This window comes from Lampris incognitus, chromosome 13 (assembly GCF_029633865.1).
Source record: "Lampris incognitus isolate fLamInc1 chromosome 13, fLamInc1.hap2, whole genome shotgun sequence".
NCBI classification, from domain to species: domain Eukaryota; kingdom Metazoa; phylum Chordata; class Actinopteri; order Lampriformes; family Lampridae; genus Lampris; species Lampris incognitus.
In genome coordinates, this window is record NC_079223.1 from 19,510,387 (window position 1) to 19,532,755 (window position 22,369).

Here is a 22,369-nt window from a genome sequence, read left to right on the forward strand (position 1 = left end):
AACTCACGCAACAGCCTCTAAAGATGTGTGCTCGCCAACTACTTGACGACCAAGTGTGAACTACTCGGTAACCTTTAAAAAAAGCATGATGCAGTTCTGTGCAGCATGAGTCTGATAACTGTCAATACCTCTACCATAGCTAGTTGACAGGAAGAGAGAAAGTAGAACCATAAACTGTGTTTAGCAGAGTAGATGTGAAAAAATATTTATTTTTTATTGATATATATCTATATAAAAATATATATAAACCAGAAGTGCACAATGTCAAAAGCTCTGATCATCGTCAACAATGGCATTTAGGGGGAGGGGTTAAGGTTGTGTAAAGCAAAACGGGGCGGTGAACACAGATTTAGTTGCAGATATAACTTGCACTACTATGTCAACGTTCGCAACGCTTTTTTTTTTTTTTGCCAGGTATACGCGTAACTTGAATTGTCACAATTCATATCAACTATGAAATTCCTATTGCATATCATAGCACAATGTAGGACTAAAAAAAAACAATTGACATGCACAAACATTTACCAGGATTGTCTGATTGTGTATTATTTAAGAGGACATCCTTCCTGCCAAGGTAGCACTGACTGTATCAAAAAAAAAAATGCAGCATTTACACAACAACTAATTACCATATTGTACATAAACAGTGTTTTGGAAAGGGGGAAAAAAGGAAGTAGCTGTTAAAGTGCCATAATATACATAAGCTTAGACCTTGCTAACGTGTAACTAACATGGACAGGGCTATCAGAGCACATCTTAGTTTTGTCTCCTCACTTGACATAAACTAGCGCTACATCGACTTTGCACTTGCTACATCAAGTTCATAACAAGACATTTCACTATTTCATGAGTGATGAGGGATGTGTTTTAGGGACTAAAATATCCGCTGCTGCCTGTCATTTCTTCCGGAGCATTGTCACCTTGCCCTCATTCCACGTTGAGAGCCACTGACATTTAAAGTGCACTGACACGGAGGAGCACGGCATGAGACGAGACTGGAGCCCGCGGCTCCTCAACCCGAACGTTTCGCCGAGTCTTTTCCCCAGTAGGACATATACAAGCGCTGTTTTCAAGAATAAAAAGTCCCACTGTGAGCGAATCTCAACCGGTCTTGGTTGAGTCCTGTTGTTTACTGAGCAGGGCTTCCAGAAGGCGGAGCTTAGCTTTGACGTTCTTGTACTGGCAATACTCCTCCGCCATTGGTCCACGGTCCTCCTTTTGACAAGTCCTTTAAAAAAAAAAGAAGACACAGGAGTAGAAAACATATAAAGGAAAGGCAAAACCTTCTCTTTTTCAGTTGTTCCCAGATGAGCTGCAGCAGCTTCCAGACCTGGTCAGTAGTCCCTGTGTTGCCTTACTTAGATAGCTTTGTACAGTGAGTATTGTAATCAAACATGTATTGTATTTTACTTTGGAGAATCGCTGACATGTACAGTACAAAAAAAGATGTGTACAGTTCAGAGCAATTGTTTCTCTACTACGTACTTCTCTCTCTCTCTCTGCTGTATTAGCGTTAAGTAAGTGTGTATTACGTTGTCGCACCGTTGCGATATTTTTTGTGGATGTTTTTTCTTGTTTGTTTTTTTCACAAGGCATTGTTGAATTATGAAAACCAAATGTTCCAAGTTTATTAAAAGATTAAAAAAATGTGAAAGCAAAACAGGCAGTCTGTGTGTGTGTGTGTGTGTGTGTGTGTGTGTGTGTGTGTGTGTGTGTGTGTGTGTGTGTGTGTGTGTTTTAGGTTTGAATAATAACCTTCCAGTCTGAGCGTAGAAGTTGTCCTCAAACTCTCTGAGTGCTTGGTGGAGCCTCCGTTTCTCTAGTCTTGTCATCCGGAGGTGATCCAGCAACTCGGGCCTACAGGACCAGCCCCAAACATAGTAAGAGGACTTCCAACATGAACATGGATGCCACTGTGGCCAGATATCAAATGACTCCAGAACATGGCTTTACACACTAAATAAGGGGGAGTTAATAACCAAAATTATTCTATTCATGCAATTATAATGGCAAGAGAGAATGTGAAAAACCTTGGATTGAGGTTTTTGTTATATCATCAACTAAAAAAAAAGAAGATTTAAGATTTTTTTTAAAAAAGAAGAAGAATGATGTAGTCTAATAAAGATACATCCATCCATCCATTACCCAAGCCGCTTATCTTACTTGGGGTCGTGGGACACTGGAGCCTATCCCAGAAGTCATTGGGTGGCAGGCGGGGAGACACTCTGGACAGGCCAGCAGGCCATCACAGGGCCCACACATTCACACCTAGGGACAATTTAGTATGACCGATTCACCTGACCTACATGTCCTTAGACTGGGAGGAAACCGGAGCATCCAGAGGAAACCCATGCAGACACGGGGAGAACATACAAACCACACATAGGACGACCTGGGTTGACCCCCAAGGTTGGGCAACCCCAGGTTCCAACCCAGGACCTTCTTGCTATGAGGGGAATGCGCTTACCACTGCATGCCACCCAATAAAGATACAACGCTAATTTTTTTAGTTTTAAACTTATAGATCCACATATTTTTCTCCCAGATGTAAATTCCCCTCTCATCACACAAAATCAGTGCCTGCATGAGCGCCGTAATGTCGTACTGTTTAAGAATTCCACGTTATACCTGGAGGCTTGGTGCAGCTTTGCCATGGTGACAACCTGGGGCTGGAATTCTTTGACCTCTTCCAGTGGCGACACCAGGGGCGTTTCAGGCAAGTCTTGAACAGGCAGGCTCAGCGACTCATCTGAGGACACATACCTGGGAGATTTGCCAGTGTGTGGCTGTTGACTGGGAGCTTTCTCTTTCATGCACTCCTCATCAGAACCTTCCTCTTCCTCCTGTGTGTACACATGCACACACACACACACACACACACACACACACACACACACACACACACACACACACACACACACACACACACACACACACACACACACCAGATGTGTTAAAAGAGTGCATTGAACACTAACAAATGATACACTAAAGTAGAAAGTGTACCATGCAATTGAAGTACTTTTCAAACTTCCATTTACCCAGACAAGTTGTTTCACAGCACATATAGGACCTGGTCTGTACAACCACACTCTATTGTCAGAAATCTATTTTTACTGCTGGGAGTGGCTAGGGCTGGTAAGGTATGAGATGACTCCCCTCAGGATTCGACAATTATGAGCCCATTTTGCAGACATTGAATTAACATGTGGTGTAATCCCTATAGTAAGAATACAGAAAAAAAAGTAATCGCATGCAAGAGTTTGCAGTTAACTTGCAGAGACTATGGGACTGAACCAGACAGAGAAGACTAAGGTTCTGAGCCTTAAATCTGACCCTCCAATAACAGCAAGACCTTGAACGAACAAATTATCTTTTTCTCCCACTTGTACTTGGCCAATTACCCCACTCTTCCGAGCCGTCCCACTCACTGCTCCACCCCCTCTGCCGATCTGGGGAGGGCTGAAGACTACCACATGTTTCCTTTGATACATGTGGAGTCTCCAGCCGCTTCTTTTCACCTGACAGTGAGGAGTTTCACCAGGGGGATGTAGCACGTGGGAGGATCATGCTACTCCCCCCAGTCCCCCCCCAAACAGGTGCCCCAACCAATCAGAGGGGGCACTAGTGCATCGACCAGGACACATACCCACATCCGGCTTCCCACCCGCAGACACGGCCAATTGTGTCTGTAGGGACACCCAACCAAGCTGGAGGTTACATGCAGATTTGAACCGGCGATCCCCATGTTGGTAGGCAACAGAATAGACTGCCATGCCACCCGGACGCTCGGATGAACAAATTCTGATTAGCGTTCCTCTGACAGGAGTAGCACCAGACGTTAGGTAGTCATTTACATAATGCTCCTGCACTTCTCCCCGCTGCCAATTAACACAATTGTGTCTTCTTAGACTATCAACCCCCTCCTGATGAAATATTAAGGTCGGCTGTGCCCGAAAATGTCTTACATGGGTGTGTTTACTCACTATGGTGGGGATGACCGGGGCAGGGGCGAAGGTAAACAGAAGCTGTTTAAGAAGACGGTAACGGTCGTAGAAAGGCTTCATCAGAGTTCGCTCCTGTCTAGAACTCTGGATGAAATCCAACAAAGACAAACACACAAACACATAATGGAAAAAAAGCTTTGTTAATACTATGAACTTAACAAATTAACAGAGAAGCAGATAGCAGAGTCAAGATATAAAACAAAGAGCACAAGGAGAGACCCAGGGTAAGAGATAACAGACACTGTCAAAAATTATTATTTGACAAATAAAATCCTCTGGGGAAGGTCTTACCGGTCGCCCATGCACACTCTCAAAGTACAACAAACACTTCTGCAGGCTGGTCTTCTCCAGAGCCATCTGGGACTGGGACATCTCCTGGAAATGTAAGCATACTGGATGTCTGTCACAGTGAAGTCAATCGCACCTTCATATTGAGGGACAGTGTAATGCCCTGAAGCTCTGCCTCTGAAAGAAGGACCCCACCCACATTCCCTTACTCTAATCCAGGGACTAAATCTATCCCAACATTGTACATCAGCAGTTTCCTCATGTGTACATAACAGCACCCTTACCCTATCCTTCACACACACAGACACACACAGATGCTCTTTTTTATGCATAGGTAAATGCTTGTCTTTCCCTCCCCCCTCATTTTTTACTTGTTCTCACATAAAACATAGTATAAAAATAATAGATGAATCAAATATTCTCTAAGTTTCTTAAATTAATTTTCTCTTATTTCTTAAAAACAGGACAATGGCCATTGACATGCAATTTTTTTGTGGATTTTTTCTCCCTTTTTCTCCCCAGTTGTACTTGGCTAATTACCCTATTTTCCGAGCCGTCCCCGTCACTGCTCCACCCCCTCTGCCGAACTGGAGACGGCTGCAGACTACCACATGCCTCCTCCGATACATGTGGAGTTGCCAGCCGCTTCTTTTCACCTAACAGTGAAGAGTTTCGCCAGGGGGACGTAGCGTGTGGGAGGATCACGCTATTCCCCCCCGAATAGGCACCCTAACTGACCAGAGAAGGCGCTAGTGCAGCGACCAGGACACATACCCACATCCGGCTTCCCACTCGCAGACATGACCAATTGTGTCGGTAGGATCGCCCGACCAAGCCGGAGGTAACATGAGGATTTGTTCCGGCAATCCCCATGTTCGTAGGCAACGGAATAGACTGTTACGCTACCCGGATGCCCCTAGATGCAATTTAATGTAATGATTAACTTGTTTTATTTTTTCCCTATACGCCCAGATACATTGCAGATGTTGCCATCACATGCAACTGCATATGGGATAAGCCATTTCATGGGAACCCCCCTGCAGCAGGTCGCTGTGGCAACACTTTGGGTTTCTGTAGCAGGCCCTGCCAATCTCGAAAGCCCCACTTTGCAGGCACTTGTTTCACTGTTGTCCCATCCAGAAAAGCCACTGTTAGAGACTGCACAGTCGTAAACTGAACAGAAGCATGCACTATATTGATTCCCTTAAGCAAGCCAACTTCTCACATGCCCCTCTTCCAAGGAAAGTTGGTGCACAGTGAGCGACTGATTTCTGGGACTTGGAAGGGAGTCACCACCGTGCTTAAAATAGCTGCGGGGTAGGGAGACTTCAAATAGTTCAGAATGTATGCACTAACTCTGGATAGAGAGCCGGACATAATAGCTGATGATTGTTGGTTTTTAATTTAGGCAGATGGCAATTAATAATACTGGCTGAACAAAAACTGAACATAGCATCTACATCTTCAGGCTCACAATCATTGTCAAAGCACCCTTGAACAAGGCAGTGGGCCTCAAAGTTTGCCCCAGAGGGGCCACGCTGCAGGTGACCCCGCACTCTGAACACTTTGAAGGCTGTGGGTGCTTGGCTTTGTGTTGGTTTCACGTGCTTTGCGTGTGTCTCAGTTGGAGACATGTGAAAGTTGACAAGTAACCAGTCAACGCATGTAAATATGTGAAATAAAAGTGGTTCTTCCTCTTACTTGGTAATGGAAAATCAATATGGGCGGTTATATCTGCATCTACCTTGATGCTGTCAGGCAAGCCCAGTTCTTGGTGTCGGTCCTTCAGTCGAGCAGTCAGAGTCTGGACGGTCTCCTCCAGACTGGGCCTTGTGTTGCTGCTGCTGTTGTTGAGCTGCTGCAGCTCTGTCCGTGTCAGTAAAGCCCCCTGCTGGTCCTTTTTGCTCCTGTATTGCTCGTCTGTGGAGTTCGGGCCTCTGTGCTCTTTAAGCCCAACCTCTGTGGACTGCCTCAGCTTCAGCTCTGGGGAAAGGGGAAGGAGTTGGGTTGGGGATTGGGAGGCAGAAGGATGCAGCTGTTGGGCTAATAACTGCCTTTTCAATATGCGACTACGAGAGTATAAGACTGGTCCAGGAAAGAGGTGTCTCTAAAATGCATAGTTTGGTTTTTTGTTGTAACAGCATAATCGTGATGACATTTTTGTGTCTGTGTGTGTGTGTGTGTGTGTGTGTGTGTGTGTGTGTGTGTGTGTGTGTGTGTGTGTGTGTGTGTGTGTGTGTGTGTGTGTGTGTGTGTGTGTGTGTGTGTGTGTGTGTGTGTGTGTGTGTGAAATTGCTGTCATTTACCATTGCTGGTCTCATTTACTGATTTGTTTTTGCAATGAAAGAGGCAAGCATGTCAGAATCTAAATGGTAAATAAATAAGCTTAAATCTTGAATTTTCATTTAACATGATACATACCTTTTTTCACATTTGTGTCCATAAATTTTGAAAACGTGTTGCCATTTTGCTCAATGAAAAACATGACATTAACTATGTTCATGTGTCCATGTTCCTGTTTTTTAATGTTTATTAACCCACAAAGACAAATTTACAGTATGTACAAGCATACTTAGTGGATAACTGCTATTACTACAGTATTGCTATTTAGCAAAACGGTGTTTGGGAATGAAAAATGCAGTGTGAATGTGTGTCTGACCTTTGAGCTGCTTGCGGCTCTTGCTCAGCTCCTTCATGAGTCTCGCCACCTCCGGATGAGCTGTCTTATCGTTATGGGCAGGCTGACAATAAGAACCAGTGACAACAAACAAACCACTCACGTCACTAACAGGTTAAGTCTATACCATTTCAGTTGAATAAGATGAGGGACAACATTAACTTCTGATACCTACTGTAGTGTCCGAAATGTATTAGGTAGCTACACTGTAAAGGCAGACATTGCGCACAAGATGCAGTGAACATAATCAAACATACTGGATGGCAAAAAAAAAGAAGAGTAAAAAAATTCAAATTAATGCAGTGACACGTTACAATAGAAATGCTATGGTAACGCCATTGAATTGTATAGAAACTCGAGATTCTAACATCTGGTAATATCTCTAATGGTCCAATAGAGGGAGAGCTCTACTCTAGAATAACCTCTAGCACCTATCATTGACTCGTATTGACATGTTAGCGCAACACAGACTGAGACACGCTTGCATAGAAAACCATTAAAACTTTACAACACTATTGACACTTATTTTCAGTCACACACACACACGTGTGCACACACAGTGAGCCAGTTGACCATGCAAAGCATTTATGTCAAGCATTTTCATCTTTTTGTAAAGCATTGATTCACCTCAATTTGATAAACAATGTTCCTTTCATATCACAATGTGTCATTTGATGCTGTGTTAATGTTTTACTTTTGCTGGAGTTGCACAAGACAGACAATTCCAAAAAACACCAATTTCTAACCTGTAAGGTTTTACAAAGGGGTTATCTTCAGCTAAAATGTTTTTAGCATTAACAAAATTAAAACAAGTCGAGTGGCATCTTATATGTAAAATAAAAATAATCCATGACATCTAGATGAAGTGAGAAATAGAAAACAATGCAAAATCTCAGTTGTTCTAGTGTGAATGCCATCATAACAGAGCAATCCACTACTGTGGCGTCCGTCAGCTGCACCCTCACCTTGTAGTGCCTCTCCTGCTCAAAGCACTCCTCAAAGCGTTTGATCCTCTTCCTCAGGGTGTGGATGTGTCTGTTGAGCATAGAAATGGACACAAACTCCCTGGCTCCATCCTCCAGCTCTGAACGTGCACTGCATCTTGCCCTGAGTATGGGAAGCATGTGTGAGGGGATGGGAGGGGAGTCAAACCATCAGTCAGATTCTCAGTGCTCATTCTTCATCACGAGAGAGAGAATGAAAAACACAAATCACCTGCATTCCTCACTGTGTATTGTGCATGAGTGCATGACATGATACATCACACATGCAGCTAATGACCATGGATGATTTCAAATTTATCTTTTCAGTTAGTAGCAGTATAACGCTCATGGTGAAACTGAGACTCTTAGCAATGACTGATTAGTCCACCATTAATAGACAAATTTTTATTAGGTAACGGTATTAGGCATCATCTTGCACTATACTGATATCTTTACTGAATGCAGTGAGTACTGTATGTGCAGACCCCCCCACCCCACCACCACCAGACATGTCCTACCTCAATTCCCAAAAACCACCCATGCACACACACACACACACACACACACACACACACACACACACACTCCCCACTTCTGTTGCCTTACATCCTGATGTGCTGTGAGCAGGGTGGGGAGGGGGCGACATCGGGGTCTAATTGGTCACGCAGACTGTGGCTGAGGCTGGGGCAGCGTGGTGAAGGAACTGGGCCATCGCTCGCAGCAATAAGTTGGAGGAGGGGACTAGCATTGGGGTGAGGGTCTGGGTTGGGGCTGAGGCCTACAATAGATCTTGGCGGGCTTGAATCAGTCTCTACTCCCAGACCCCTCAAAGAGGCAATTTCCTGTTGGACTGTATGCAAGTCTAAAAAAAAGAGACAGCAAGAGTGAGAGAGAGAGAGAGAGAGAGAGAGAGAGAGAGAGAGAGAGAGAGAGAGAGAGAGAGAGAGAGAGAGAGAGAGAGAGAGAGAGAGAGAGAGAGAGAGAGAGAGAAGGTGAAAGGTACAATTAACTCAAGTCAGTTGTCATGGCAATGACACCACTTGTTTGGCTCTCTCTCGGAAAAGAAGAAATATGGAATTCATAGAGGGTGACAGAAGAGAGAAAGAGAAAGAAAAAAAGAAGGAAAGAAAGGAAGGAAGGAAGAAAGAAAGAAAAAAGTGAAGCAGAGGAGGGGGGAAAAAGAGGAGAGTAAAGAGTGAAGGAAGGAGGAAGAGAGCAGAAGAGAGAGGAAGAACAATACATGCTTCAGAATTAATTGGCACACGCCAAATAATCATCCAACCTCTTTTCTGTGGCAGTCACTTATACTTTAAATCCTCTTTCTGCAGAAGTGATTTTGTTTAGCCACTGACAGATGCAGTAAATATCTCATTTCTGAAGGGCTTTTATTTTGATTTATCTCTTGGGCTGATTCACTGGAATGCACAGCACTGCTCCCCAGCTGGGAGCAGGTGACAGATTACAACAAGAGAAAGCAAGATAGAATTATGGCTGAAAAAGCACATTAGCATCTTGTTGTGAAATAGCTGCATGCTGTCCATTAGCATGACACCAGCAATCATTGGGGGCAAAACGCTAAACCTTGATGCTATGGTAAGCTCATCCTGTCCTGACACATTGTTACTCAACTTGCCAAGAGGCCATAGCCCTGTCTGGGAAATGGGGATGCTCACAGCACGGACCAGATTAATTTAAGACCAGGCTCTTGCTTTTCTGAAACACAGGCATGAAGTGAATTGACGAAAAAAATCTAGGAATACATCATGATCGAAGAGTGAATGATGAGTAAAGAGGTAGGAAACCACACGTTCCAATATTCAAATGGATGAGAAACTAGAATAAGTGGTAACTTATATTAGTGGCGCCAGGTAAAATTTTGTGTTTTGGCAATGTCTCTTATATGTCAACTGTTGCAAAGACAACCGATGAGCTTTCTTTTTCTTCTCAATAACATAACATCCATTTATTTAGCTGTAGCCAATGAGTGTCACAGAAGATAAGGAGCTACTATATGTGGACAGACGAGGTAAGTAAAAGTAAGATTGTTGTATTTACATCTGCACTATAAAGCAGTCCCTACATTTCTCAGGAGGTTTCGTGCCCAGTATCAGACAAAATGCATAATGAAAATAAGGCCAATAACTGACCTGAATGGCAATTTCGTCCTTCCCCATCACACTATACCACCAAAACGAATTTAATAATATATTTAAGCAAAAAGGTTACCTGTTGCCACTTTAGGTCACCAACATAATGGTAATTTTCTTACCAGGCTGTGATGTCATGATGGTATAATTTCCATGAAACTGTGTGGGGGGTGGAGAATGGAGAGGCAGGGTGGAGGAAAGAGGCATGTTAGAGTCTCCAGCAGGGAAGGAATGCTGCTGGACAGATTGGTTTTCCTGTGTGTGCGGCTCCACCAATTGAGGTGGTGGTGGACCCAGTTCAGCCTCCAGCGCTTGCAGCTTGAGTGAGGGGCTCTGGAAACAGAAACAGAACATGGTTTCAGGCAGGTGGGGAATGGGAAGGCGAAGGGTGGGGGGCAGACACACAGGTCCTGGTTTTGGTGAAATGCTATGGATTCTTCCGCCCCGATTGGTAATCCGTTGCACAGTCCTCTTCAGGTAGATAGCACAATCAAAAGGCTGGATGAAACTGTTGTGGCCAGGCTGCCGTTGCTTAGTTGAGACAGGGAAGGTGATAAGGTTTAGTCACTGGAGGAAAAACTCAAAGGGAATCCCTGGATTAAAAGAAAAGATGCGGATCTTCAATCTTCCAATGCATGCCAACCAGTCAGTTACAAAATCTGTTATGAAGGGGCTCTGAGAACAGGGTATGGAAGGGGCACAAGAGACGACCTCTCTGTCAGTTAGTTACCCAGCTCAGCTCCCCCTCTTAAGTCTCAGTGTGACCAGTAGTCAGCCAGCCAGTCAAGCAATCTGTTTGCCAGGCAACAATACCCGCTCTGCTCCCTTTCAGTCAGTGAGTCAGAATCCTAACGTCTCAGCATTCGCAGAGCGGGATTCTGCTGATGAGCCGCATACTGAGATTTCAAGAGCAGTGTTGCCTTCAGCCATGGTGGCCATCTTCTTATCCTCTGATCCATGTGCAGGGATTGTGTGAGCACGTGTGTTTATCCCGCCCTAAGCAGAATCCCTACATCAGCGTGGTGTTCCGTCTCGGTTTTATTCCTGGTGCTTCCGCTGCTGATATGCTTCTACATGGATTATTAATCACACACAGGGAGAAAAGGAAACTGCAGGAACATCGCTTGCATTGGCTGGCATGTGTGTCTGTATGTGTATGTGTGTGTGGGTGTGAGGAGGGAGGCTATGACGAGGCGTCTCCACGGCAACATTGTGAGATTGAGCTAGAGAGTCTATAAGAAAGTCTATGAGCCTATGAGAACACACATGCACACGTGCACACGTGCACACACACACACACACACACACACACACACACACACACATAGCCACCGATATCTAGCGTTTAGGAAGAAGTCATTTGTACATTAGAGGGTTTAAGTGGAAGTTCAGCCATTAGTTCAAAGTACACTGACATCATTCTTATCTTCATCTTATCATCATCATCAACATCCATAGGGGCAGCAGCGTGCGGTGGCCAGGACTCCTCCCTGCCTGCCTTCCCCGGTGATTCATTCATAAGAAAAAGCCTACTTTGTGAGTCATGCAGACAAGGCATAGGGAGGGAGAGAGAGTGAGCGCATAGGGCTGCACCTACGTGCACATGCACACCCATAATAAACAGACACATACTTGCATCACACACAAACACACACTGTGGGTGTTGATGTTGCCATAGACACCCTCATCCTAAAAAGGTGTTAATTGGTGTATCCGGAAAAAAAAACATGAGAAATGAGGAAGAAAAAAAAAAGAAAAGAAAAAAAGGCTGAGACTTACGTCAATGCCATTGTTCCTGCCTTCGCAGTCATTGTGTTGCCTGAGAGAATCTGATCTTCCTCCTCTTCCTCCTGTGCTCACCTGTCAGAACAGATAGCACATCCATTTATGAGGTCTCACTCCCCACCGTGCCTTTCATAAACACACACACACACACACACACACACACGCCCAGGCAAACTTGTTGATAACATGCATAAATACAGAGATCAAATTAAAGAGGTCTCCTGCCTCCATTCTTGTTTTCTTTCTCTCAACTGTTTCTTTCTCCTTAACACACACAAGCACACAGAGCCATACTTGTGCATGAAAACCACAAACTCTGACAGATTTTTTTGAACATGCATCTTTGGTTAGATAACAATCTCATCTGAGGCTGGCCTTTATGCTGTTGACTTTGGATATTGCCATGCTCTGGACATATCAGTTTTGTCTTGCTCCACAAGCTCTTACACCACAAGGCCTTAACATGGATCATATATAACTGGCTTCCAAGGGACATATCCATTAGCCTAAATATTACTGATGACAGGAGCAGCTTTTCTTCACTGGGCCAACAAAACCTTGACAGACCTTGTCTGCCTGAAATTGGAGTGAAAGCATGTGCTCAAAATGAAACAACTTACTACTACTGACTTTACACTAACCTTTTGATCCAATATAAATAATTTGCTATTTTATTTACTATTACGATATACACTCACCGGCCACTTTATTAGACACACCCGTCCAACTGCTCGTTAACGCAAGTTTCTAATCAGCCAATCACATGGCAGCAACTCAATGCATTTAGGCATGTAGACATGGTCAAGACCATCTGCTGCAGTTCAAACCTAGCGTCAGAATGGGGAAGAAAGGTGATTTAAGTGACTTTGAACGTGGCATGGTTGTTGGTGCCAGACGGGCTGGTCTGAGTATTTCAGAAACTGCTGATCTACTGGGATTTTCACACACAACCATCTCTAGGGTTTACAGAGAATGGTCCGAAAAAGAGAAAATGTCCAGTGAGCGGCAGTTCTGCGGGCGAAAATGCCTTGTTGATGCCAGAGGTCAGAAGAGAATGGCCAGACTGGTTCGAGCTGATAGAAAGGCAACAGTAACTCAAATAACCACTCATTACAACCGAGGTATGCAGAAGAGCATCTCTGAACGCACAACACGTCGAACCTTGAGGCAGATGGGCTACAGCAGCAGAAGACTACACCGGGTACCACTCCTGTCAGCTAAGAACAGGAAACTGAGGCAACAATTCGCACAGGCTCACCAAAATTGGACAATAGAAGATTGGAAAAACGTTGCCTGGTCTGATGAGTCTCGATTTCTGCTGCGACATTCGGATGGTAGGGTCAGAATTTGGCATCAACAACATGAAAGCATGGATCCATCCTGCCTTGTATCAACGGTTCAGGCTGGTGGTGGTGGTGTAATGGTGTGGGGGATATTTTCTTGGCACACTTTGGGCCCCTTAGTACCAATTGAGCATCGTGTCAACGCCACAGCCTATCTGAGTATTGTTGCTGACCATGTCCATCCCTTTATGACCACAGTGTTCCAATCTTCTGATGGCTACTTCCAGCAGGATAACGCGCCATGTCATAAAGCTCGAATCATGTCAGACTGGTTTCTTGAACATGACAATGAGTTCACTGTACTCAAATGGCCTCCACAGTCACCAGATCTCAATCCAATAGAGCACCTTTGGGATGTGGTGGACCGGGAGATTCGCATCATGGATGTGCAGCCGACAAATCTGCAGCAACTGCATGATGCTATCATGTCAATATGGACCAAACTCTCTGAGGAATGTTTCCAGTACCTTGTTGAATCTATGCCACGAAGGATTAAGGCAGTTCTGAAGGCAAAAGGGGTCCAACTCGGTACTAGCAAGGTGTACCTAATAAAGTGGCCAGTGAGTGTATGTACAAGTTCATTTTACAAAAAAAAAACCCTTCTCATTTTGTCTATTGGTGGCTCTTTTGTCACCCTATCTTCCTGCCCCCCCCTTTTTCTCCCCAATTGTACCTGGCCAATTACCCCACTCTTCCGAGCCATCCCAGTCGCTGCTCCACCCCCTCTGCCAATCCGGGGAGGGCTGCAGACTACCACATGCCTCCTCCAATACATGTGGAGTCGTCAGCCGCTTCGACACATACCCACATCCGGCTTCCCACCTGCAGACATGGCCAATTGTGTCTGTAGGAACGCCCGACCAAGCTGGAGGTAACATGGAGATTCGAACCAGCGATCCCCATGTTGGTAAGCAATGGAATAGACCACTACGCTACCCAGACGCCCCTGTCTGTCTTTTGACCACTTGTCTATGTGTCTTTCTGTCTCTCTTGTCTGCTAGTCTCATCTACTATTTCCTGTTGTCTCTTGTCCCACCGTGGCCCCCAGGTTTATAGGGTGGTTGCTGGAGGGAGAGAGCGAGTCCTTGCTTTCATCTATTGTGCTCTCTCTTACGCATGCACGCACGCACGCACCCACCCACCCACACACACACAAACACACACACACACACACACACACACACACACACACACACACACACACACACACACACACACACACCCTGATTTCCAGCCATCTTCTACAACAACTGAGAACTAATAACAAACACTATGTCCGTAGGGCATCTCTGTGGATAATCCATATCAAAAATGAAATCATCGCCCCGCAATTGAGTGGCAATATCACCATCATCCAGTTACTAGACATTAAAAAGTAAAAATGGCAGAGTTTCCTGTGTAAGCCAACAGTATAAAGGCTTTAAAAATTATATAGCATGATAACCCATATGGGAGTCACTACTGATTTCATTACTGTTAACTATTCCATTAGCAGCATGTCTACACATTCATTTTCTGTTGCATGTTCTTCCCTTAAAGCTACAATCCTGAAAACGTACATGCAAACAAATGTCCTTAACATTTTCTATTGAAGACACTAGCTAATTCATGAATATGCGGCTCATGAATGCTTTTGTAGAGGCTTAACTTTATTTTATTGTTGGTTAAGGCTTTAGGAATAATCATACAATGATTGGCATTATACGTCTTCATCACAGCAGCCAAATGCTGAGGAATAACGCAGGTAGTATTAACTTTGGAGAAGAAGCAAAGTTGTTGTGGCTAACAAGTAGCTGAGGCAGACTAAACCCATAGAATACTTTTACTGATACCGCAACATAAGTGCCTAAAGCTCAGATTTAACCAGGCTGTTGTTAAGCCGTGGAGAAGGTGCTGACACAAAAGCTTTTTCCTCCATCCTGAATGGAGCTCTGGTATTACAATTATAGGTGTCAATAAACTGAACAAATGTGATGATCTTCAGGATTGTGGCTTTAAATCCCCAAATCCTTCAATCTGGCTTTATAGTCCTATTGTCAGTGGGTTTCCAGAGCTGAACCTTGGCTCGTTCAGCGTTGGAATACTGGAAAAATGTTCTTTTGCTGACCCTTGTTTGGTCTGACCAACGGTATCAACTTGCAGACTGGTTTGGATGAAATGATTCTTACTGCCTATAATTAAAATACAGGCTTATAGGAAGTATTTGTAAATGGCAAACATACTGAGGCAATGGATGAGAGCCCAAATATAGCTGGATGGATAGTTACCTTCCGTTTTAAGACTGCAGACTCAACATCAATCTTGTTTTGTGCACAAAGCAGCAGGCTGAAAATCAAAATAGCGCCATTTTAATAACGATAAATACAAACAAAGATGGAGATTTTGAAGAAAAAAAATGCATCCACCACTGCAGCAAATCTTGTTACTCCCAATACTGTGGATCATTGTCCATGTGACTCGATAACACGTTGTGGTGCTTCTGTGCCCCCTAATCAATACACAATCTATTTTAATAATTTGTTTCAGTGCTGTTTACAATCTTTCCTTAAGGTGTGCAGACTTCCACCCGGACAATCATCCAATAGAGCAGTTAAGGTTACAGATTATGCAAGGTTTTAAATGCTGTAAGAGGCCTACACAGATTGTCCTGTCCCATGACTCTGTGGAAAAGCAGCATAGACAGAGAGGCAGTGTGCTACCATGCTCGGCTGAGCTGCTCTAGCCGGCTGGTATGCTCCACGTGAGCGCCTGTGGCAAGCCAGTGTTTTTTGGACTGGAATCATGTCAAAACTGTGTCTGTAGGCGGCACACTGCTCTGTTAACCTACTTCTCTGACTGACTGAGAGATGAACTGAACTGGACTGAAACAAACAGAACCCAGCAAAAGCAGAGGGAGACAGGGTGGGGGGTAGGGGGTGGTTGGTTGAAATTCAGGCATTACGGTCCAGGGACGTGGCTATATTCTATCTGCACTGGAGAAAAGAAAACAAATGCAGGCCCTACATTTGTCATTGTTTCTCTAAAATGACAGACTGCATTATATTCATTATATTCCACTGGGCACAAAAAATCTCAAACTGAATTTGATAAACTCATACTCTTGTACAATATTTATCACAGACCATTGTTTTGGTTTGTAACAAATATCCTACTAGAGAAACTTAAAAACAAAAAAAAGCAAATGTCATACACAACCAAAAAAGAGACAGAAACAACCAATCATTTATTCCTCAGCCAAAGTTTTTCCTCTCACCTCTCAGTGTGCTGGATCTGGATTTGATTTGGATGCTCTGAGTCCCCTGCTGTCGAGCTGTGAATAGTGGATGAGACCCTTCCTACACCTGTGGTACACTGAAACAGAGCGGAATTTATACAGTCAAATGTACCACTCACCATACATGTGATGGGACTGCACTTACAGATGTAATTTCAGCATCATCCACAGGAAATGTCTTTCTGCTTTCTCCATATTAGACATTTTGGACATGATTCTGGATTATCTATATGGAGCTGTACAATAAAGTGATATGTTGAGAAATCCATCACTGGATGATATTCACAGCTAAAGACAGTGACTGTTCACACCTCTTCTTGTGGAGTTACATCACTTTGACAGACTGGCAAAAGAAAGAAAGGGAGAAATGAGAGAAAGTAAGAGAGGGAGAGAGAAAGCTGCGCTTAGGTTGTTAGCCAGCTGGAGGGAGGAGGAAGAATGAAAGAACAAAAGAATGAAAGAATGAAAAAAATAAAGAAAAATAAAGAATAAACATGAACAAGAGAGAGCCAATGGGACAAGGAGGGAGGATAACAGAGGGATATCAAAATGCATCAGAGCCAAGCCATAAGGCATACAAACCATGAGGCAGTCATCTCTGATGGATGTGGGAGACACACCCCTCTGCTCTTGCTCCTTTCTCTCTCCCTCCACAGGCATGGAAGTGAAGGGAAATGCGTGCTGCTGTGGCTGTGTCCTGTTCAGAGAGACACATGTCTTAGACTTCTCCAACGAACATGCTCACAACTTACTTGCCTGAACGTATTCAAACTTGCTAGTGTGACAGCTGGAAGTGAGCTAGAAGGCAGCCTTTACCGTGTCCGAATGTGTATAGGGGTGTAAAAATGCCATGTGCTATGTTTGTCTCTCCTCTGGGAAAGAGAGATGGGGTGATGGAAAAAGTAGAAAGAAAATGAGAGCGATGGAGAAGAGAAAGAGAGAGAGCGAGAGAGAGATATCTATTGTCTATCTAGGAAATAATGGGGGGGGGGGTCAGACAGAGGACTCACTCCTCCGCAAGATGCTGCATCTCCCCTTTCATCTGACAGCAGTGAGACAGGCTGTTGCTGTGCTGGCTGTGGCTCACCCCTGGGTCACCATCACCTCCTTCCTCCTGCTGGTCTAACAGCAGCTGCTGAGTGCTGGCGCCAGCATCTGAACTGCCATCACAGTCCAGTCCCAGTGAATCAGGACTTCAGAAGGAGAGAGAAAGTAAGAGAGAGAGAGAGAGAGAAAGAGAAGTTGAACTTCAAAAAAGTCTGACAAAAAATTAATTTTAACAATGACATCTTTTTTACACTATCAACAAAGCTGCTCCTTTACATTAACATGTCCAAGAAAGAGTTAAATTCAGAAAGCTCAGGGGAGGGAGAGAGAGATTTTGATAGAGAGAAAATGAGAGAGGGAGGGAGAGAGAGACTTTACTTTAAAAAAACAACTTTATTAAAATGTCACAAATTCACAGCAGCTTTGAAACAAAGAATCATAGAAACAGACTATTAACAAGACATAGAAATAACATTATCTAAAAACATTACTAAACACCAATTCATCATCCACCACTGAACAAATGGCATCATTATAACACCACTGGTGTACAAACACAACCATGCTATTCATTAGTTTATGACATTTAAAATCAATCAAAACTCTGGCTTTTACGAGAGAGAGAGAGAGAGAGAGAGAGAGAGAGAGAGAGAGAGAGAGAGAGAGAGAGAGAGAGAGAGAGAGAGAGAGAGAGAGCGAGAGAGCGAGAGTGCAAGAGAGAGAGAGGGAGGGAGGGAGGAGAGATGATAAGAGAGAAAGGAGAGGGAGAGAGAAAGACAGCGTTAGAAAAAAACATCAGAAAAAAGGCAAACTGTGAAAAAAGGGAAACAATGGATTTGGAGAGGAGGTGGTGGAGAAAGGAAGAAAAACAGAGCGCGCGCGCACATGAGGGAGAGAGAGAGAGAGAGAGAGAGAGAGAGAGAGAGAGAGAGAGAGAGAGAGAGAGAGAGAGAGAGAGAGAGAGAGAGAGAGATTTTGTGTTGAAAACAATTCTTCTCCATGTCCAGGGACATTAAAAGGGTAGTTCCATGGACATACAGAGAGGCTAAAAGAACACCACACTGCAAAATAACAAGATATAATTTGGAGAAAGCACATTCTTCAGTTATTACCATCATATTAGAACGTATTCCTGAATACACAACAGTGACCAATCTGTGTTACCAGTGACTAGAGAGGGAAGCATTCAGTTCAGCAGCATCTTACAAAAAATATGAATTTTTCAATAACTGAGGGAAAAAAAATCAAGTTCAGATAACAGAGTGGACACCAGCTGGGTGGATCAGGGGCCGTTGCCACAACTGGTGATAATGACACCCACTTCAAGCAAAAACAAGGACAAATTATTGGTCACGACGGAGACCAAAAACAAATCATCGCCCATGTGTGTTTGCTAAAAGCGCTTGATGATTCAAGAGCTGTAACCCACATGCAATGTGTCAGCGCAGCATCAAAGACACACAAACAATGTGACCGTACCATCTTAAGATAACTGCTGCAGAATGAAACGGAGACAACGAATGTAAAGCACTACGATGATTATTTATTTTTCCTACTTCATGTTGAAAACGTAACAAGAAAAAAAAACTAACAAAATTAGACCAACCAAAACCAGCCAAACCAGAAAACACCCGCTTTGAGATACAAGCTTAAGTTAGTATAAATAGTAGAGCCCCCCTATGAAATATTTCAAAATGGTCAGTGACATACGATTACAACACATTTAGAGAACACCGGACATGTATTCCTACAATTAGCCAAAGTCTCAACCCACCTCCCACCCCCCAAATAACTCTCTTATTTCCGTGTCAACACGTTGGAGAGCCTCGCAGCATTAGCTCACTTACTCTTGGAGAATGGCAGCTCCATGGTTGGTGTCGTGGATGCTGAAGCAGAGCAGACAGGAAAACATCCTGCAGCTCACGGTCCTTCAGCTTCCCTGTTTTGGAGGGAAGGAAAGAGGCAAGCGTGCAAAGAGGAGCGCAAGCGCTGCTGGTGATGGCCAACCAGAGTGATGCCCAGAGGCAGAGAGCACACTCATTCCCCCTGCCACTCTCAATTACACACACACATACGACTCATCCCTGAGAACGTCCAGCAGCTATTGGTCATGTTCAGGGTCAACCAATGACAGTTCTGATTCCAAAACGCAGGTGGAAGTAGGCCACAGTAAGGCAGAGATAGAGGCTCGCATGCACACACACACACACACACACACACACACACACACACACACACACACACACACACACACACACACACACACACACACACACACACACAATACATTCATACTACACAAACACAGTTGCAGACTGCTTGCTGAGGAGTTCAGTATTGATTAGAAGGGCTCTTCTATTCCAAGAAAAGCACTGGCACACAGTATGACTCACGATAAGACTATCCCACATACTAAGAGTTGACCTACAAAAGGACGATTGTAGGAATACAAGAGAGGCTTCAGTCTTAAATGAGATTGGATACACAATAACTGGAAAAATCGCCTTTTGCTATTCCAAAATTCAGACCGTAACAGTGACATAACCATAACTTTTGGTATCATTTCACTAGATATTACTAAACACATAAGCTACATTAACCCTTTTTAAAGAAAATGATGTTGGTGTCATTTTTCAGTCATTTATGTTTATGCATTTACTGTTTGTCTATGCATCAACTACTTGTTTGCTTTCTAATCGAGGTCTGTGTTTTGTTAGTATTTTTCCCCCCGATATTTTCCTGTAATTTTCTTTAACATTGCTCTGTGTGCTTGCTTGTGTGTCTGTTGTCATATTTTCCTACTAACTGCTTTGTGATATCAATCTTTGCCCTTATGCAAAACACACACTATTTGCTTATGCTATCCTACATCTTCTAACGTGCAGCCTATTACACGACTCTATGTCTCTTTTTTTAATTAGCTTTATCTCTAGGCAACCATTTAAAAAAAAATTTTTTTACATCTGGACGTGGATTACGGATAGGCCAACACATTAGCTTTGTCAGCTCTGTGTAATTCTGCAACTGGAAAAGTAGAAACAATCTCACCACATCCCAATGGTTATGCCTACTAACAGAATATATCTCAGTGGAAAGATTAGTGGCATTATCCAGAAACGAAGTTGATCCATCTAATGAAATATGGGCTAAATTAATCAATGTCTAAGCACCATCCATCGACACATAAGTATTTTTGATCTGGGATGATGTCGTGGGTCTTGGGCATGTGGGGAGCTTCCGGGCTGCGCCGGGTCCCTGTGGCTGGGTGTATGTCCTGTGGCTATGGGGTTGTCCTGGGAGCTGGATGCTGTGGCTACGGGGGGACTCCGGGCCTATTGGGGGAGCTGTGGGCCCGGGGTGGGGTGGGGGGGGACCACACCCAGGGGATGCCTGGGTGTGGTCTTCTCGCTGCTCTCGCAGAATGGTGGTTGCCCTCTGGTAATAGGCATGAGCCGTGGGCCAGTCTCGGGGGGTATGCTTGACCACTGTCCGGCCGGCTGCACTCCTGCATTGGTCTTGCCTTTCTCACCCAGTTTTGGAATGCATACGCAGCACACACACCAAATCATACCCCAAACAACACCCCCTACCAGGTCAGGGTCAGCTGGGCTGGAGGAGTGTGAGTTATTTGGGTCTGAAGAGCCTGGACGACTCATACTCCCACACCCCACCATTTTAACTCCATACATGACACGAACGCACAATAAGCACTGGGACTACTTGGATGGGCGGGTCGTCGGCGGGTAGGCATGGGTGGATGGTCGAGAGGGAGGGCCCACTACCCAGGTGTATCACTTTGTCCTCGGTGCTGGGTGGTGTCCTTCCTGCTGCGTACCGGCAGGGCTGTGGCGAGTGCGGCCAGGTGCTTTGCAGGACTCCTGGGTGGCGACTTGTCATCATGGGTGTGAGCTGCGGAGCAGCCACACCCAGCTCCCACTTGATGGCTTTTCTGTGATGGGTGCTGGGGGTGCAGGGGGCAGTGGGGTGACCGCATGTCTGGCTGTCCACGGGTGCTGGCAAGGGGCCCTGTCCGCCCATGCAAGTAGCCGAGCTGGCGAAGGTGCGGCAGGCCTCACCCTTATGGCAAGGGTGGGTGGGTATGGGGCTCCCCCTGCCTGCCCTGTGGGTTGGTTGTGCCGGAGATGCATCGGTCTTTCAGTTGCAGGGCCTGGTTCTGGGCTGGTGGTCTGTGCTTGCCCTCCCGGCTAAGGTTCCATGCCTGCGGGTGTGCTTTGTGCCTGGAGGTTGACTTTTGGGTGCGCCTTGGGGTGCCAGTCCAGCTTATGCTTTTGGGGAGTGGTTTGTGCGCCCCCTGGAAGCAAGCAGGGTGTTGCTCTGTGGGCTTCTGGTCCCCCTGTGGGCTCGGTGTTCCTCTGGGACTGCGATGCTTTGAGCTCCGGCCGTTTTCTTTGTCATGGGGTGTTTGTCCATGGATGGCTGCAGAGCCTGTCTGCTGCTCGGAGGCACTATGATAAGTCCCGGCTCTCAGACACCAGAATTTATTGGGTTTAGGGAAAATTATGGGGGAAAAAAAAGTAAAAAGGAAGGGCAGAAAAGTCCCACTGAAAAATAACGGTAAAGTGTTATTGGGTGCGGGTTATGTGTACACGCGGATTCAGATGACATCAGAACCGATCTGCACATGACTATTCTCGGCCGTTGCGCCACGTCGTTTGTCATGTTTGGCTCCATCTCCTCTTCTTCCCGTACAAATGGCGAAAAAAGGCACCATTCGCTTTTCAAATTTCCCAAAAACTCCCCTACAAAATCACCCCAATCGTTCTAAAATGATTACAGCTATTAAAAAAGTCATCTGGT

The 22,369-nt window shown here is 44.7% G+C and overlaps 1 protein-coding gene across 1 annotated transcript in view; it reads right to left on the reverse strand.

The window, feature by feature from the left end:
* Positions 1–194: 194 nt before the first annotated feature.
* LOC130123174 (protein FAM13A-like) overlaps positions 195–22,369 on the reverse strand; it is a 41,564-nt gene continuing 19,389 nt past the window's right edge. The window contains exons 7-19 of the mRNA XM_056292304.1: positions 21,334–21,671; positions 19,399–19,490; positions 11,882–11,962; positions 10,225–10,435; positions 8,562–8,805; positions 7,938–8,079; positions 6,955–7,036; positions 6,040–6,278; positions 4,299–4,382; positions 3,987–4,091; positions 2,629–2,843; positions 1,756–1,857; positions 195–1,228 (exon numbers count right to left, since the gene is read on the reverse strand). Of these exons, the coding sequence (XP_056148279.1) occupies positions 1,102–1,228; positions 1,756–1,857; positions 2,629–2,843; positions 3,987–4,091; positions 4,299–4,382; positions 6,040–6,278; positions 6,955–7,036; positions 7,938–8,079; positions 8,562–8,805; positions 10,225–10,435; positions 11,882–11,962; positions 19,399–19,490; positions 21,334–21,671 (2,062 nt within the window). The 3' untranslated portion in view covers positions 195–1,101. The remainder of the gene's footprint in view (positions 1,229–1,755; positions 1,858–2,628; positions 2,844–3,986; positions 4,092–4,298; positions 4,383–6,039; positions 6,279–6,954; positions 7,037–7,937; positions 8,080–8,561; positions 8,806–10,224; positions 10,436–11,881; positions 11,963–19,398; positions 19,491–21,333; positions 21,672–22,369) is intronic.